The 18,963-nt window shown below is 55.4% G+C and overlaps 2 protein-coding genes across 2 annotated transcripts; both read right to left on the bottom strand.

The window, feature by feature from the left end:
• Positions 1–416: 416 nt before the first annotated feature.
• TOR1A (torsin family 1 member A) lies at positions 417–6,758 on the bottom strand (the record flags this gene model as incomplete). Its single annotated transcript, XM_080709296.1, has 5 exons — positions 417–667; positions 2,014–2,141; positions 2,231–2,406; positions 6,112–6,377; positions 6,578–6,758. 5 exons carry the CDS (start codon positions 6,756–6,758, stop codon positions 417–419), a joined length of 1,002 nt encoding a protein of 333 aa, XP_080565422.1.
• Positions 6,759–9,456: 2,698 nt separating this feature from the next.
• Positions 9,457–16,574, bottom strand: LOC308271942 (splicing factor C9orf78; the record flags this gene model as incomplete). Its single annotated transcript, XM_080708626.1, has 9 exons — positions 9,457–9,548; positions 10,636–10,734; positions 10,841–10,977; positions 11,318–11,515; positions 12,191–12,268; positions 13,082–13,152; positions 14,428–14,479; positions 16,118–16,177; positions 16,492–16,574. The coding sequence occupies 9 exons, from the start codon at positions 16,572–16,574 to the stop codon at positions 9,457–9,459; spliced, it is 870 nt and encodes a 289-aa protein (XP_080564752.1).
• Between the last annotated feature and the right edge of the window lie 2,389 nt (positions 16,575–18,963).

Below are 18,963 nucleotides of genomic sequence, written 5' to 3'. Positions count from 1 at the left end.
CTCCTGCACCAACCCTGCATCCCCGGCCTGGCCGTGCTGGGCAGCGGAGACCCGACCCGGTGGACCTGACAGTGGCGGGGATGTTAAAAAGCTCACAGAGCCCAGCCCTTAGAATCTCAAAAGGTTTTCATAATGTTTCCCATGTTAAAAACCACTTTAAATAAAGTTATCACATTTTCGGTCGAACTTATTTGTCCTTCCTTGCAACAGAAACACGTGAGATTAAAACATAATTTGTTAAAAACCGTGAGCCCCGGCGGGATGGCGGGGGCCATGTCTCCCTCCCGGAGGCGCTGAAGCTTCATGTCTGTCTGTCCCCAGCAGGGGCGGCGGCCCCAGGCCCGGGAGAGCCGAGAGGGCCCCAGAGGCCCCTTTCCTTCGGAGGGGGCGGCGTGGGTTCCCCCGAAGACTGGCTGTCAGTCGTCCAGGTAGTAATCTAATTTGGTGAACACAGTCTTGCAGCCCTTGTCAGAGAAAACCCTCTCCTCCCTGGGGAAGAACGTCATCTCTTCGGCCACCCTGCTCACGATGTCCTCGTCGACGGCGTGGCCTCGGGCCCGCATCTCCACCCGGATGCACATCTTCAGGTGTTTGTATTCCAGGGGGAGGAAGGGGACGAAGTAGTCGATGAGGTTCCGGTCAATCAGACTGCTGTGCCAGAAGCCGCCTGGGAAAGAGCAGGAAGGCGGTCCGCGCCACACGCCAGGGGCGCGTGGACTCCGAGCCAGGCCCGGGATGGCGCCGTGAGCTGCCCGCCCGGGAGAAGGTGCGGCCAGCCACGCTGCAAGCGGCGGTGCTGCTGTGACCGCCAGGGAGCAGGGCAAGAGTGCCACCGCCGCAGGAGGCTGGGCAGGGATGGGGACGAGGGCCGCGAGCCAGAGCGCACGCCCCGGCGGCAGTTTGAAAGGAAGCTGAAGGAGCCCGGGGTTCCCGCAGGCAGCCACTCCTGTCTTGGGAACTTTGGCCTCTGGCGAGACCAGCCATAGGGTGGGAGCCCGGTGCCACCGGCAGCACCGCGTGGAGCATTCTGGGGAACACACTGGGCTCCTCGAGAGTAACAGAGCCCCGAGGCGAGGCTGCAGCACGCCCGAGAGCTCTGACTCCCGCGACGCGCCATCCCAGGGACTTTTTTTCTTTATGGTACTGGGGATTGAATCAGGCCACTTCTACCTCTGAGCTACACCCCCTGCCCTATTTTTTATTCCTGTGTGTGTGTGTGTGTTACTGGGGGTGGAACCCAGGGGCTTTTCTACCTCTGGGCTACATTCCCAGACCTATTTTATAATTTATTTGGAAACAGGGTCTCACTAAGTTGCTGAGAGCCTCACTAAGTAGCTGAGGCTGGCTTCGAACCTGCACGATCCTCCTGTCTCAGCCTCCCAAGCGTGGGGATTACAAGCGTGCGCCACCACACCTGGCTTGGTGAATGTTTCAAATAAGGCTTTTGTTCTGATACCTCGGAAACTGAGCCAAGCCGTCACCGGGTCAGACAACCTGCATGACTGGGGTCAGCCAGTGACTCAGCCCGTCCTGGCTTCCTGCCTCCTGGGCTCCAGGTCAAAGGCCGTGTGACACTGGCTGGGGAAGCAGCCAAGTCAAAGGCTCCGGCCCCAAGCCAGGCGTGGTGGAGCACGCTTGTAATCCCAGTACTTGGGAGGCTGAGACAGAAGGATCGCAGGTTTGCCGCCAGCCCTAGCTACTGAGGCCCTTGGCAACTTAGTGAGACTCTGTTTCAAAATAAAGAATAAAAAATAGGGCAGGGGGTGTAGCTCGGAGGTCGAATGCCCCTGGGTTCCATCCCAGACCCACAACACACACACACACACGCACGCACACAGCGCTGTGGGTACAGCCTGGAGATAGGTTGACTCTGGGTTTGATCTCCAGTACCAAAAAAAAGTTACGATTCCCCCTGAGGAATTCTGGGTCGATGGGGCTGAGATTTCGCCTGCGTACCCCGCTCCCTGCCGGGCACAGGGCTGTGGGGAGGTGTGGCGGCAGACCCCAACTCACTGTTCTTGTTATTGAAGACCGACACGGACAGGGCGTGCTCCATGTCTTTGAGCTTGATGTCCTCTCTCTGCCTTCCACTTCTCCAGAAGTCCAAAGCCACCTCCGTGATCCTCTCTGCTCCGGCATTGCTAGGAAGCAGAGGCGAGAGGAAGCCGGGCGCCTTTCCCCCGGGGGCGCGTGCCCGTCCCCGCTCGGCCCGCCCCACCCGCCGCCTCACCTGAGAAATATGAAGATGGCCTTCTGGTAGGAGACCTCGTCCACCACGTCGTAGTAGTCCAGGAAGGGCTTGATGGCGTCGATGAGGCCCGCGTGCATCTTATCCATCTCATCGAAGATGAAGATGGACCGCGAGCATGCGCTCACGTTGCCTCGAATCCACATCTGCAGCTGGTCCTGAGTCGCGGGGAGAAAGCGAGTCAGAGCTCCGAGCGGGGCCGCTCTGCGCAGCGCCGGGGACGGACTCGGGCCTCTGCACGTGCTGGGTCGGTGCTCGACGGCTGGGACACCCCAGCCCCTTGAGCCCGCTCCTCCCACTGAGAACCATGGGTGCGCCGTGCTCAGAGCCCGCCTGGCCCAGCCATCCCCCGCCTCCTCACGACCCCCCACGCAGTGGGCAGCATCACGCCCAGGCCACAGGTGAGCACTCGGAAGCACGGACAGTGTGACCAACCCGCTAGGACCCGATGCCTGCGGGTAGCCGAGCTGGGGTCCGCCCACCCCGCCTGGCTCTGAGCCCGGGCATCTGTGTAAGTTACTGCTCAGAACTGTGGCAGCGGGGTGCTGGTCCTTGGTCCCCACACGGCAAAGCAACACCCAGCCTGTGCACCCAGGCTTCTTGGAAGAAGGCAGAAGCCACATGACGACCGTCCCCTGGCTCTGCAGTACAGCCCCAGCCAGCAAGCAGGGCTCTCCTAGGAGAGGCGGCTGCACCCAGCGCTGTCCTGGGGCCAGGTCCCCCTCTAGACCAGGATCTGGGCATTCTTTTGCTTTTTGTAGCACTGGGATGGAACCGCGGGCTGGTCTACCTCGGAGATACACCCTCAGCCCTATTTTGGTTTTATTTTGAAACAGGGTCTCATTAGGTTGATGAGAGTGTCACTACTTGCCGAGGCTGTCCTTGAACCTGTGATCCTCCTGTCTCAGCCTCCCAAGTACTGGGATTTTGGTATACACCATCACGCTCAGCTATGTCTGGGGTTTTCTAACATAAATCTGCCTAAGCAGACACATTCCATACAAACACATCTGAACACGTCTTTTTAAGTGTGCTGGGGATTGAACCCAGGCCCCGGTGCATGCTAGACAAGTGTTCTACCACTGAATGCCCCAGGGTACTTTTTTTTGGGTGGTTTGTATTGAACTCAGGGGCATTCTATCTCTGAGCTACAACCCCTGGCCCTATTTTTTTTTTTTTTTTTTTAATTTGGAAAGTCTTCCTAAGTTGCAGAGGGTCTCACCAAGTTGCTGAGGCTGGCTGCACACCTGCGAGCCTCCTGTCTCAGCCTCCCGAGGAGTGGAATTACAAATGTGAGCCACCACACCTGGCTTTTATTTTTTGTGGGTCTGGGGATGGAACCCAGGGGCATTCAACCCCCGAGCTACATCCCCTGCCCTGTTTTTTTTTTTTATTCTTTATTTTGAAACAGGGTCTCACTAAGTTACGGAGGGCCTAAGTAGCTGAGCTGTCCGCGAACCGCGATCCTCTGGTCTCAGCCTCCCGAGTGCTGGGATCACAAGCGTGCGCCACCACGTCCGCTTTTTTTTTTTTTTTTTTTGAAACAAGGTCTTGCTAAATTGCTGAGGGTCAGCTGGGCATGCTAGCTCAGGCTTTTGTAATCCCAGTACTCGGGAGGCTGAGATAGGAGGATTGCAGGTTCAAGGACAGCCTCAGCAAGTCTTAAGACTCTCATCAACCTAGCAAGACCCTGTTTCAAAATAAAAATAAAGTAGATCTGGGGGTATAGTTCGGAGATAGCATGCCCCTGGGTTCAATCCCCAGTAAAACACACACACACACACACAGATCTGGGGGTATAGTTCGGAGATAGCATGCCCCTGGGTTCAATCCCCAGTAAAACACACACACACACACACACACACACACACACACACACACACACACACACACAGTTGCTGAGGCTGGCCTTGAACCTAGCATCCTCCTGTTTGGCCTCCCAAGTACTGGGATGACAGGTGTGTGGCCCCTGCCGGACCCCTTCTGGCTCAGCTCTTCCCTTTAGGTAGATTCTAAAAATCCCATTGTAGCGCTCAGTGCTGGGGCTTTTCCTTGGCCACGGTGACGGTGGTTCCAACATTCCACGTGTGTGTTATGTAATGTAAGCCGCAATTCTGCTCTGTAGGACGGCCCGGCCTCCGTTTACAGAGGGAACGTGGAGACCTGAGCAGCCGGCTGAGGTCGCGAGGCGAGTCGCTGTCCACCCAAGATGCTGCAGCCTGCGCCCCGACTTAAATGGAACGACAGAGGACGGGCTCTGAGTGCTCGCTCTGGCAAGGCACTTCCCCCCAGTACTGGGGACTGAACCCGGAGACATTCTACCTCGAAGCTACAACCTCAGCCCCATTCTTTTTTTTTTTTTTTTTAAATCTTGAAATAGGGCCTTGCTAAGTTGCTGAGGGCCTTGCTAAGTTGCTGGGGGCCTTGCTAAGTTACTGAGGTCCTTGTTAAGTTGCTGAGGCTGGCTGCAGACTCCAACCTATGATCTTCCTTCCTGCTTCAGCCTCCCAAGTACTAGGATTCCAGACAAAAGCCACCATGCTTAGCTGCAGGATACTATTCTAACATTTACATAAAGTTAGACTGTGTCCCCCAAGCCATTAAAGGGACACTGTTACATTCTTGACAGAGAACATTCGGGCACAGAGAAGTGACTGCCTCAAGTCAGCTTTTAAGCTGGTGCAGGCTTACGATCCTAACAAGGGTGATAAACTCATGCCAGTTTACCCAGCACTTTACCAGTTTCAGCCCTGCAAGTCCAGCTGGCCATGGTTGGGAGGCTCGCAGGTTCGCAGCCAGCCTCAGTCACTTTATGAGGCCCTTCATCACTTAGTGAGACCCTGTTTCAAAATAATAAAACAGGCCTGAGGGAATAGAGCAGAGGTAGAACCTCCCGAGTTCCATCACCAGTACCAAAAATTAAAAAGTCAACCGAAGTTTGTTAGGATTCCCCTCTAGGGCTAGGTGGCGCGGCCCGTGCTTGTAATCCCAGTACTTGGGAGGCTGAGACAGGAAGATCGCAGGTTCGAGCCCAGCTTTAACAAACAGTGAGCCTCTCATCCACCTAGTGAGACCCTGTTTCAAAATAAAACATAAAATCGGGCTGGGGGTGTAGTTTAGAGGTAGAATGCCTACAGGTCAATCCCCAGACACACACACACACACACACACACACACACACACACACACACACACACCACTAAAAGCCTCCAATCTCAAGAGCCCCAAGACCACCGGTGACCCTGAAAGTCACTTTAAGCAGGAGCTGATGTGCTCAGCATCTGTCTGTCTGTCTGCCCACTTTGAGGGTCTGGTCCGCGGTCAGTGGGAACCACAGCTTTTGCATGAAGCTCCCGTGCCAGGCCAGGGTTACATAACTGACAGCTCACCAGCACCATTTCATCCCGAGGAGCCCGTTCAGAGCGCCAGGGGCTTTTCTGAGGCTACTCAGCTGGCAGGAAGAAGCGCTGGAACTCAGATCCAGGTGTCTGCTGGCCCAGCCCCAGCCCCTACTCAGTAAGTTAAACAGCAGTTTGCAACAGTTAAAGCAAACTTAGGCCTCTCCAGAAAAGTGGCTTCTTTGTAGCCTCCTCCATCCAATGAGTGAGAAGTCAGGACCTTTAAGCAGGATTCGTTCCTATCCACCTCTAAAATCCTATGATCTCAGTATCACCTGGCCTAGTTTCGGGACTACAAAGCTTTGAGGGTGTAATTAGGGCGCATCTCCAACCGTCTGCAACTTCTACGGCTTACAGAGGGGAAGTGACGCGGCGGCCACATCCAGACTCGGCCATGTCAACGCGGAACCCCAAACCCCGGCCCCCGAAGAGGAAACCCCGGAAGGACCCCGGCGCCGCCCTTGCCTTGTACAGGGGGACGCTCGCGGCGTGGGGGAAGTGCAGCGTGGCCACGAACAGGTGCACATAGTCGCTGCGGAGCCCGCCCTCGTAGATATGCTCCGCGATGATCTTGCCCACGAAGTTCTTGCCGGTGCCCGTCCACCCGTGCAGGGACAGCGTCAGCGGCTTCTTGGGCTTCGGGTTGCCTAGGAAACCGGACACGGCGTTCACGATGACTTTCTTGGCAAGATGCTGGCCGAAGAGCTTGCTGTCCAGGTCCTTCTGCAGCGCTGCAAAGACAGAGCGGGTCGGAGCGGGCGAGGTCGGGCGCCCATCCCGGCGGGCCCTGCCCGTCCTGGCTCCGCGGCCCCCCAGGCAGCGGCGGAGAGGGCCCGGGGCGGCCCCCCGCGGTGCCCGCGCCCCGAGCCGCCCCGACGGCTCCGGCCAAAGTCCGGCGCCGCCTCCTGCAGCCGGGCCTCGGGCCGCCTACCCTCCCGGCTGAGGCTCCGCTTCTGGCCGCAGCACTGGGCGAAGAGGCAGTAGAGGCGCGGGTAGGAGATGTAGCCGGTGAGCACGCCCGCCAGCGCCAGCCCCAGGCTGATGGGCTCCACCGCGCGCACCGCCGACGGCGCCAGCAGCAGCAGGCCCAGCGCCGCCCGGCCCAGCTTCATGCCCGCCCCGCGCCCGCGCCCCGCGCCGCCGCCGCTTCCGGCCCCGCCCCGCCCGCCGCCAGCTCTGCTCCGGGCGGCGCGGCTCCTGACGCCGCAGGACGCCATCTTTGTTAAGGGCAGAGCACTTTTTTTTTTTTTTTTTTTTTTCTGAAACGTCAACGGTGGACGTTTGCTTGATGACCCATTTCTGTGTTTCGGGGTTTAAGCAATTTATTCTTATTTTGTGCGGTACTGGGGATGGCACCCAGGGGCGTTCTACTTCTGAGATACACCCCAGCCCCATTTTTTAAAATTCTTTATTTTGAAACAGGGTTTCACTGAGTTGCAAAAGGCCTAAGTGCACCTGGGCGTGGTGGCGCACGCTTGTAATCCCAGCCTTTGCAAGGCTGAGACCGGAGGATCGCAGATTCGCGGACAGCCTCAGCTACTGAGGCCCTTGGCAACTCAGTGGGACCCTGTTTCAAAATAAAAGAATAAAAAATAGGGCAGGGGGTGTAGCTCGGAGGTCAAATGCCCCTGGGTTCGAACCATCTCCAGACCCGCAAAAAAAAAAAAAAAAAAAAAAAAAAGCCTACGTAGTCCTCGAACCGTGATCCTCTAGTCTCAGCCTCCCAAATGCTGGGATTACATGCGTGGGCCACCAAGTCTGGCTCAATTTTTTTTTTTGGTGGTACTAGGGGTGGAACCCAGAGACTTTCTACCTCTGGGCTACACTCCCAGACCTATTTTTTTATATATAGATTTTATTTGGAAACAGGGTCTCACTAAATAGCCGAGGCTGGCTTCGAACCTGCGCGATCCTCCTGTCTCAGCCTCCCAAGTGCAGGGATTACAAGCGTGCGCCACCACGCCCAGCTTTCAATTTTATTTTTATTTATTTATTTTGTGGTACTGGGGATGGAACCCAGGGACATTCTAATTTCAAGCTACACCCCCAGCCAGGATTACAAGCGTGCGCCACCACGCCCGGCTCCTTTATTTCTTAGCTGAAATTGTGCTCTGGGCGCTGGGGTTTCATTACTTCCTGGTGCTCCTCTGCCCTGCCATGTGGCGGTGTTTGCTGGCTGTTTTGAGCACTTATTTTCTGGCACTACTGGATGTTCCAGGTCCATGGAGTGTATTTCCTGCCCCAGTCTTAGAATTGGCCATTTCCACCCAGTGTGGTGTCGCACGCTTGTAATCCCCGTGTTTGGGAAGTGGAGACAGGAGTATTGCGCAGGTCCAAAGCCAGCCTCTCTGGCTTAAGAGACCCTGTTTCTAAATAAAAATATAAAATAGGTCTGGGAGTATAGCCCGGAGGTAGAAGGGTTTCCAGGAACCCCAGTACCACCAAAAGAAGGAAAAAAAAAAAGAAGAATTGGCAGTTTCCACAGGCCTGCGCCACACACCTGGCTCACTCAGATTCTGAGGTTGCCCAAGTGTCACATTATGGATTGGGTCTGAAGGGGGAGGCACGTGTACCCAGGCGTGGTGGCACACGCTTGTAATCCCAGGACCTGGGAGCCTGAGACAGGAGGATCGCAGGTTCAAACAAAACCGACCTCAGCTACTTATTTAGAGGGGCCACCTGCAATTTAGTGAGACCCTGCTTCAAAGTAAAGAATCTTAAAAAAAAAAATAGTGCTGGGGTGTAGCCCGGAGGTAGAATGCCCCTGGGCCCAATCCCGGTATGGCGCGCGCGCGCGCGCACACACACACACACAAAAACCACATGAATTCCTGCCTTCAATAGCTTTGCATTCTACTGGAGGGAAAACATTCTCCATTTTACAGGTGGGAAACCTGAGGCTCAGAGGGAAGGGATTTGTCCAAGAACACAATTCGGAGTCTGAGAGCAGGGCTCAGCCCTGACTCCAGAGCAAAGCTCCGTAACACAAACAGCCAGCCGGGAGGCCCCTCGTCCCGCCCAGCCTGGGAAACAAGGGCGCCTGGGAAGGTCCTTGGCAGCTCGCAGGTGGAGCCGCTAAGGTCTCTGCAACTCAGCTCTCCATGCGAGTTACCCAATCCCTGGGCTTGGAAAACATGACCTGAAGCCAGGCGTGGTGTCATCCCCGGACTTGGGGGGCTGAGCCGGGAGGAAGGGAAGTTCGAGGCCAGCCTCAGCAAGTACTGCCGCTCAGCAACCTAGTGAGACTCCGATACTGGCTGGGGTGTAGCTCAGAGGTGGAACGCCTCTGGGTTCAATCCCCAGCACCACGCACACACAAAACCCTGAAAACGTGAGAGAGCTGTAAGGAAGCAATCCCAACAAGGCGGATTCGTTTTGCATTTGATAATTAATTCTAAAAGTGATGATAAACGCCATTTTTCTTTTTAGTGAAAGAACAAAACCAAACAAATGACCAAACAATACACAGGTGACACGTCAAAGTCGGGGCCCAGTCCCCCCACCCCGCCCTGACCTCTGCTGTCCGCTGGCTCAGTCTAAAAGAAGGTGCGTACTTGAACCCCATTTCAAACGCGAGAGGAGCCAGGGTTGCAGGCCTCGTAAGAGCACCCGGGAAGGCCTCGCTGCTCCAGGGATCCGGACGGTTCCTCCTGAGCCCGGACGGAGGAAGCCAACGTGTTTACAAAGGGGCTTTAATAAAGCTTCCGACAGTGTTTTGTTTCAAAAGCTCAGCGCCTGAAGGGGCGTGCGGACGCGCTGCGGACAGCTGTCCCCTGCAGGCGGCGGCGGCCTCCGCCCTGCTCCCCGCTCTCAGTACCGCCGGCTCATCTTCTTGAACTTCTCGTAGTGGTAATCATCCGTGGCCTTCTCGTTAGCAGGGCGCTTGCGGACAGGAGGGGACCCTGAGGAGAACAAGGGCCGTGTGCCAGGCGGGCGCAGGACTCCGCACCGGGGCACGGCTGCGCCCCCTGCTCCCTGGGTGGTGCCCCAGGGCCTCTGCCCTACCCGCCCTACCCAGTCTCTACACGAGACTTAATTTCTGCTTCCTGAAATTTCCTAATATGAGTCTGTTATGCTTGACAGCCCAGTAAATTCTCAAAGCAATCCCAAGAGGTATTTATTTTTAGTACTGAGATTGAACCCAGGGGCATCCTACCTCCAAGCTATACCCCCAGCTCTACTTTTTTTTTTTTTTTTTTTGTGGTACTGGGGGTGGAACCCAGAGGCTTTCTACCTCCGGGCTATACTCCCAGACCTTTTTTTATATTTTACTTGGAAACAGGGTCTTACTAAGTTGCCGAAAGCCTCACTAAGTAGCTGAGGCTGGCCTCAAACCTGCGGGATCCTCCTGTCTCAGCCTCCCAAGCGCGGGGATGACAAGCGTGCGCCACCACGCCCGGCTCCCCAGCTCTACTTTTTATTCTTTATTTTGAAACAGGGTCTCACTAGATGGTGGAGGGCCTCATTAAGCAGCCAAGGCTGGCCATGAACCTCTGATCCTCCTGTCTCAGCCTCCCAAGTGCTGTGATTACAAGCGTGCGCTACCACATCCAGCCTATTTTATCTTCTAAATATATATATATTCAGCACTAGGGATGGAATCCAGGGGCATTCTACCTCCCAGCTATACCCCCAGTCCTATTTCTATTCATTTTGAGACAGGGTCTGAGTTGCAAAGGACCTCACTAAGTAGCTGAGGCTGTCTACGATTCTCCTGTCTCAGCCTCCCTAGGGCTGGGATTACAAGCAGGCACCACCACGCCCAGCTATCTTTGATTTTGAAACAGGGGTCTGCAAGTTGCTGAGGCTGTCCTCCAACCTGCAATCCTCCTGCTCGGCCTCCCAGTACTGGGACTGAGGCCTGTACCACTGCGTCCAGCTCTCCACCCCTGTTCCTTGGAGGGGAGGCTGAGGGGCAGCAGGCAGCAGGCTCCGGGGATGCAGGGGGGGGGCCGGGAGCCCCGCCCAGGCCGGCGGCCGCGCACTCACGCTCGGGCTGCGGCTTCTCCGTGTCACCCACGCGCAGGGGCCGGGCTTTGGGCTCCTCCTTGTTTCTTCTGATGGGGGCGTTCAGCTCCTCGTGGTAAACTGGACCAAAAGAGAGCAGAGAGCGGTGAGGCGGCCGCGGGCGCTCACAGGGGAGGAGCGCGCCCGGCTCCCAGGGGAGGAGCGCCCGGCTCCCAGGGGCGCTCACAGCGGTTGTGTTGCACGTAGTTCACCGCCATGTTGGTGGGCACGAACGACGTCTCGCTGTCCTTCTTCTTGTTCTGCTGCTCGGCCAGCAGGCGGGCCTTGGCGTCCTCCGTGGAAATGATATTCTTAATTTTAGCGCTGTGGGGAGAAAGGAACCCCCGATTGGCCCGTTTGTGCGTGTGGTGCTTGGGGCTACTATTTTACTATTTTATTTTGAAACAGGCCCTCCCTGAGTAGCCGCGGCTGGCCACGAGCCTGCGATCCTCCGGTCCTCCTGTCTCAGCCTCCCAAGCACTAGGATTACAAGCGCCACCGCGCCCCGCAGGGCCTAGGCTTCTGCTTTAAGCGCCAGGGTCCGCAAGGTCTCCCCCACTCTGACCAAGCCCCCCCACAAACTCCCGTCCGCGAGCCGGGGAGCGCTGCCTGTGTCCTGGGGACACCGGCCTCCGGGGAGGGGCGCGAGACCGTGTGGACGCACTCGACGCCCAGGTCCACCTCGGGGATGCCGCTCAGCATCTGGTTGGACAGCATCTCCTCCGTCTTCTTGGCCGAGGAGACGCGGATGTTCTCCGGGAGCTCGTACAGACAGTCCTCGGCGTTCTTCGGCTTCACTTTCTGCTCCTCGTGCTCCACGATCCCCTTCCTCTTCTTCAGCTCCGTCTCGATGTACTTTACCCTGGAAGGAGACCCGCGGCCAGCTCACAGGGCACCTGCAGTCGGCCTGGACCCCGCCCGCCCCTGCCCACCACAGGGCCCCGAGGGCATCTCCATCAGTCCGTGGGGAACCGAGGGAAGAAACAGCTGGAATTGTGTCAACCCAAGGCACCAACTTGTATTAGTGATGAGGTTTTGTCCTGCCAGGCAACTGGTGTTAAGGATCTTTGAAGATGGTACTTAATTTTTTTTTTTTTTTTTTGGTATCAGCCATTCTACCTCCGAGCTACACCTCCAGCCCTATTTTTCTTTATTCTTTATTTTTGAAACAGGGTCTCACTGAGTTGCACAGGGCCTCACTAAGTAGTAGCTGAGACCGTCCTCGAACTGTGATCCTCCTGTCTCGGCCTCCCAAATGCTGGGATTAAAGCGTGTGCCACCACGCCTGGCTGCATAATTTGTTTCTTAAGGGCCTGGTTACCAGAATAAGAAGGGGGCAAGTCCATGTTTGGAGGAAATCTCACTAAATCAAGGAATCTAAAATCCCAAGAACCATCCATTTAAAGAACTCAGGAGAGGTTTTCAAAGCTCCCAAGCCTGAAAGGGAAAGAGGGTGCCAATTGTGAGGTCTAGGGAATCCTTGGCCCGTCCTGTGACGAAGTGTCTTAGACCCGACCTGGCCGAGCCCGGCACCTACATGTCCGCATCCTCGTCCCTCCGGTTGGTCTCTGCAGAGAACGACGTCCCCAGGTGCAGGTCCTCCTCTTCACTGATCCTGCAGGAGGGTGGCGAGGCCCGCATGCACGGTGAGAAGATGAAACAAGGACAGCACAAAGCAGAACAGCCTGTTCATGGCTGGCCCCAAGTATATGATAAAGACTCCGGGGATTCCTACGGCACACCCTGGGCCTCTGGTGCCGCCCCTGAGTAGACACCTGCAGTTTTAAATCTTTGCACTCTTTCGGGGGAGGGCAATAGGAGACTGAACCCGGGGCACGCGGCCTCTGAGCGCTGCTCCAGCCCTTCTTTAAAATTTTTATTCTGAAACAGAGTCTTAATTTGCTGAGTCTGGCCTCAAGCCTGCGATCCTCCCGTCTCAGCCTCCCAAGTAATGATCACAGGCGTGTGCCACCACATCTGGCTCTGAGCTAACTTTTATGTTCTTATTTATTTATTTTTTCCCATGGTGCTGGGGATTGAACCCAGGGGCATTCTAGCTCTGAGCTACACCCCCAGCCCAGTTTTATGATTTATTTGGAAACAGGGTCTCGCTAAGTTGCTGAGAGCCTCACTCAGTAGCTGTGGTGGGCTTGAAATCTGCGCGATCCTCCTGTCTCTGCCTCCCCAGCGCGGGGATGACGAGCGTGCGCCACCACAGCCGGCCTGAGCCAACCTTTAAAGTTGTTTTCTTTTGCTTTGTTTTTCAGTGGTGCTGAGGGTCAAACCCAGAGCCCCACGTGTGCTAGGCAAGTGGTTCGCCACTGAGCTAAAGCCGTTTTGTTTTTAACAACACACACTTTACAACGCACAAGGCTGCGGGCCCTCCAGGTCTCCAGGGCAGCGGCCCCCAGGCGCCCGCCGCACTCACTTGTCTCTGCCCCTCTCCTTCAGCTTCTTCATGTCCACCATGCCCCCCGTCTTCATCTGAAAGGGGTCGTCCTGCGGAGGCAAACACAGCTTATGGATGCTTCAGAGCGGCGGCAGGAGGATTCCATCAGTATTCCTTGTATGTGTGTGTGTGTGGGGGGGTGCTGGGGACTGAACCCAGAGAGGGCCTCTACCTCTGAGCTAGCCCTCCAGACCTGTTTTTATTTATTTATTTATTTATTTATTTATTTATTTATATATTGGAAACAGGGTCCCACTGAGTTGCCGAGAGCCTCACTAAGTAGCTGAGGCTGGCTTCGAACCTGTGCGATCCTCCTGTCTCAGCCTCCCAAGCGCGGGGATGACAAGTGTGCGCCACCACGCCCGGCATTCATTCATTCATTTATTTATTTTATTTTTCTGTGGCACTGGAAATGGAATCCAGGGGCGTTCTACCTCCGAGTTACAGCCCCAGCTCTATTTTTTATTCTTTATTTTGAATCAGGGTCTCACTGAGTTGCAAAGGGCCCAAGTAGCTGAGGCTTCTGTGAACCCTGCGCCTCCTGTCTCCACCTCCCGGATGCTGGGATGACAAGTGTGCGCCACCACGCCCAGCTCCCTGTTTTATTTTTTGTTTGGAAATGGGGTCTCAGTAATTAGCTGAGGCTGGCCACGAACCTGCGATCCTCCCACGTCAGCCTCTCAAGCCCTGGGGTTCCAGGTGTGCGCCCCACGCCCGGCATCATTATGCTTTTCTTTCTTCTTCTTCTTTTTTTTTTTTTTTTGTACTTCAGATTCAACCCAAGAGCGTTCTACCTGTGAGCTGCCCCCCAGCAGGTTTATTTAGTTTTTTTCTGGTGTGGGGACTGAACCCAGGGGCATTCTACCTCCAAGCTACACCCCCAGCCTTGTTTTCTTTCTTTATTTTGAAAGAGTCTCACTAAACTGTGGAGGGCTTCAGTACATAGCTGAGGCCGGCCACAAACCTTCCATCCTTTCGTCTCGGCCTCCCAAGTCCTGGGATTACAGGTGTGCACCACCATGCCCAGCTTTTTATAGTTATAGTTATTATTTATTTATTTTTGCGGAACTGGGGGGTTGAACCCAGGGGCATTCTACCTCCCAGCTATACCACCAGCCATATTTTTTATTTTGAAACAGGGCCTCACCGAGTTGCAAAGGGCCTCACTAAGCAGCTGAGGCTGCCCATGAAACGGGATCCTCCCGTCTCAGCCTCCCACATGCTGGGGTTACAAGCGTGCGCCCCCACGCCCGGCTTTTTATTATTCTTTAAGGAAACACAATCACCTACAGAAAAGCAGCCGTAGGGAAGACCCTCTAACTTACCACCAGCGTGGTTTCTTCTTGTACCTTCTCTCCCACGAGTAGGGCGGCAGCACTGAGCAAGAGAGAGAGAGAGAGAGAGGTCACAATGAGAGACGTCTGTGGGAGGCGCCATCAGCGCAGGGCTAGGTCTCAGGGACGGGCAGGAAAGGCAGCTGGAGAGTCCACAGGAACGAGCCGCCCAGTCGGTGGGGAGGCCGAGGGCGGGGGTGGGTGGGGGCACGCGCGCGCGCACACACACACACACACACACACACACACACACACACACACACAGACTCTCCCGTAAAGCCATGTGCTTTGTCCTGGCCTGGGCTTTCAGCTCTAGGATTCTGCCATCTAGGAAGGTGCAGCAAAAGACAAATGTAAGCCGGGTGTGGTGCTGCACGCTTGTAATTCCGGGACTTGGGGAGAAAAAAAAAAGACAAATGTAAGAGATTATCTCTTGCTATTCTTTTTCCTTTTTCTTTTTTTTTTGGTGGGACTGAGGCTGGAACCCAGAGGCATTCTACCTCCAAGCTACACCGCAGCCCTATTTTTTTATTCTTTATTTTGAAACAGGGTCTCACTAGATTATCACTGGCTTCAATTCTGCAGCCTCATTCTCTCAAGTATTGGAACTACAGCCCTGTGCCACCATGCCCTTGATTATATATTGTTTTAATTTCCCAAACTCCTAACAGTCAACGTGCGTTTCACAAGTAACTGGTTATATTTATTTTAGTTCTTTTTTTGTGTGTGGTACTAGAGAGTGAAGGGCTGGATCTAGAGGCATTCTATCTCTGAGCTACACCCCCAGCACTACTTTTTTATTCTTTATATTTTTTGTGGTACCGGGGATGGAACCCAGGGGCATTCTACCTCTGAGCTACACCCCTGCCCTATGTTTTACTCTTTATTTTGAAACAGGGTCTCACTGAGCTGCAAAGGATCTTACTAAATAGCTGAGGCTGTCCTCGAACTGTGATCCTGCTGTCTCAGCCTCCCAAATGCTGGGATTCCAAGCGTGCGCCACCATACTCGGCTTGGTTTTTTGTTTGTTTTTTTTTGTTGTTGTTTTTTTTTTTAGGTGGTACCAGGATTCCAGGAAACCCTGGTTGTTGAGAATCTCAGTACTTGCTGAGGCTGTCCTAAGAACCTGCAATCCTCTTGTCTCAGCCTCCCAAGTACTGTAATTCCAGGTATGGGCCACCAAGCTGGGCTAACCCAGATTGATTGATTTTGTGTTACTGGGGATTGAACCCAGGGGCATTATCTGAGTTACATCCCCAGCCCTTTATTTATTTATTTTGCAGTACTAGGGATAGAACACAGGGGCATTCTACCTTTGAGCTACACCCCAGCTCTCTTATTCTTTATTTTGAAACAGGGTCTCACTAAGTTGCAGAGGGGCTCACTAAGTAGCTGAGGTTGGCCGTGAACCTGGCATTTTCCTGTCTCAGCCTCTCAGGTACTGGGATTACGCCTGGCTGACCAGTTAGTGTATTTATGTACTTCTAAAACATTGGTAGAATGATGGGCTCAGAGCATGTCAGGACTAAACATCTGCCAAGAACACTGGTCTCTTCTGTGGGTACTGGAAGGTGTAGAACGAGGCAAGAGAAGGAGCTGTGTCTGAAGAGGTATTTGCGCTGACAACCCGAGCTGGGGTGTCTTTCATCCCTGTCGACTCCCCTCCCCTCGTAGTACCCACCTCACCCCGTTGGGCCTCTTTCTCAAGTTCTGCACCTCTCGGGTCTCTTCCAGTTTTAATCTAAAAAAAAAAAAAAAAGTAATGTCGGGTTGATAGATCCTCCTTAGACCGGAGGCAACCGGCAGCTTGGAGGGCGCCCTTGCCCCCAAGACTACCAGAAGCCAAAGCCAAGCGTATTCGGGACACTACTCCCGGACGTGCTGCCTGGCGCCGCCGTCCTCACCCCCAGAAGCCTCAACTTCTTTGCCCGCAGAAGGGACATCGCCGGCTCAGAGTTCACTGCATCTGCGACGGGTGCGAGGCACCAGGTCAGTAGCCGGCCCCTGGGTCAGGCTCTCTTTTCCCGGCCCGTGGAAGGCCCGCCCCACACGCACCGAACTTCCTCTGAATCCTGCTCATCTTCCTCGGACTCTGAGTCCACCCGACGCCGGCGGAAGGTCTTCCCAGTGGCCGGCATGGTGGCGCCGGAGCCGCGGTCCAGCCGCCGCGCAGCTGCGCCGAGACCGGGATTACTTCCGGCGCGCAGCAGTGTCGTCAGAGCGCCGGCCCCGCCCCCGAGCCAGCCCCGCCCCCGCCGCGCTCTGCTGGAGGCCCCGCCCCCGCCCGCGGCATCGGCCCTCCTGATTGGACGGCCGCGGGGGAGGAGGCGGGGCGCGGCCGGCCGGGCCCAGGACCCTGCGCGGCGCCGCGGAGGGCGCGCTTGACTGACAGGCGGCGGCGGCGCGGCGGCAGCTGCAGGTGAGTTCCGGGCCTGCGAACCGGCCTCTCGGAGCGGGGACGGCGCCGGCCGGGCTCTGGGCCTGCCCGGTGCGCCGACCGCCGCGGCAGGTGAGCGGAGCCGGGCCGCGCCGGCCGCCGCCGCCCTCTCCCGTCCCCGGCCGGCCCGGGGGCCTGGGGCGCCGCGCCCGCGAAGGCTCCTGGCTTCTGCGAACACGGCCGCCCGTCTCTTCTCTGGCTGCGAAGGCCTGACCCGCGTTGGAAGCGTGAGCGTGGCACCTCGGGGCGCTGACTCCGTATTTTTCCCGGCTTTGGGCCCTGACATGCAGGTTTTCTTTAGGGACAAAAGATGACCACTCCTGAGTGGTGGAGAATTTCGGTCGTAGCGCGACCGCCCGCCCGGCTAGTGATGGCCTCTGGCCGCTTCTCCCCGAGGAGCGACGCGTTTGGGGGTTTGGGGGCCCTTGGGAGGGTTTGCGGCCAGGGCGCTGGCTGGCGGCCTCCCTGGACCTACTCAGGCCTCGATTTCCTGTAATCAGGAGGGCGGCTGGTCTGCCCTCCACCTCGAAGCCGCTGCGGGGATAAAGTTTATTGAAAACCGAGTATAAGCAAACGCTTAGGAAATAGGTAAATGATATATCATGACCCACGGGGCTTTGGGGAACTCCTCCGGTAATATTTCTCCTCTTCATAGGGGCTGATCCTTTGAAAGAAGCACCTCTTAGTAAGTCCTTCCCGTGTTGCAGCCACTGGACTACGATTGTCTCCTCGAATTCTCCCCACGAGCCTATGAAGTCGCGTTAGCTTTTTTCATGTTTCAAACGAGGGTGTTCCTCACGGCACACAGCTCCCGAGTGGAGCAGGGATCGGTGCTAGGCCTGTGTCTGCCGCTCGGTTTGCAGTTAGGCTTCTGTCTGGTGCTTTCTGCTGTAGCCACTGTTACTACATCTCACTGGCTGCAGGGAGGGGCTGGTGGAGGCTGTTTTGTTATTTTCTAGAAGACCATTCTAAAGCAGGGCCGCATTTCTGAATCCTGTACTTTTCTTTGGAACAGTCTCTTCTGAGATTGTTGTTTGGGCAAATAGTAGACTCAGGACTACTGAAACAGCCTTTTGGCTTTGGTCAAAAGCCACATGTTAATTCGACGATGTGTGCTTGTATATCCTCTCATGTCTTGTTTTCCAATGTGATATATGATTACAAGGCACCAATAAAAAAAAAAAAAAATTTAAAAAAGTCTCGGCCAGAGCTGGGCGTGGTGGCGGCGCACACTAGCAATCCCAGCATTCAGGAGGATCACGGTTCACAGACAGCCTCAGCTACTTAGTGGGGCCCTTTGCAACTCAGTGAGACCCAGTTTCAAAATAAAGAATAAAAGAGCCAGGCGTGGTGGCGCACGCTTGCACTTGGGAGGCTGAGACAGGAGGATCGCGCAGTTTCGAAGCCAGCCTCAGCTACTTAGTGAGGCTCTCAGCAACTTAGTGAGACCCTGTCTCCTAATAAAATATAAAATAGGTCTGGGAGTGTCGCCCAGAGGAAGCTCCTGGGTTCCACCCCCAGTACCACCAAAAATAAATAAATAAAATAAAGAATAAAAAATAGGGCTGGGGATGGGGGTATAGCTCAGAGGTAGAATGACCCTGGGTTTCATCCCCAGTACTGTATTAAAAAAAAAAAAAAAGACTCAGCCAGGCGTGGTGTTGCATGCCTGCAGTCCCAGCACTTGGGAGGCTGACACAGGAGGATCACAGGTTCAAGGCCAACCTTGGCAACTCAGTGAGACCTTGTTTCCAAATCAAAAATAAAGTAGGGTTGAGGTGGAGCTTGAAGTTAGAAAGCCCTTGGGTTCCCTCCTCAGCACCACACACACACACACACACACACACACACACACACGTCTCCGAGTTTTGCCCTCTGAGGACTGGTGGACACTGTGCCTGTCAGCTGAAGGAGGCTGCCTTTAGGATTGCTGCAGGAACCCAGGATTCTTGCAGCTCTCACACTGTCAGAGGTGGCTCTGGATTTGCCCACCCGGCAGCCTTCCCACTTGGGGGGACTGGACGGCATTAAGGAAAGAGCCAGAGGGCCAGGGGCTTTTCTGGACCGCTCTCATGTGAAGTCCGCGCTCA

The sequence above is a fragment of the Muscardinus avellanarius genome, assembly GCF_963383645.1.
Source record: "Muscardinus avellanarius genome assembly, chromosome: 13".
In the NCBI taxonomy this organism is placed as follows: Eukaryota; Metazoa; Chordata; class Mammalia; order Rodentia; family Gliridae; genus Muscardinus; species Muscardinus avellanarius.
This window is presented reverse-complemented; position numbering and strand designations above follow the sequence as displayed.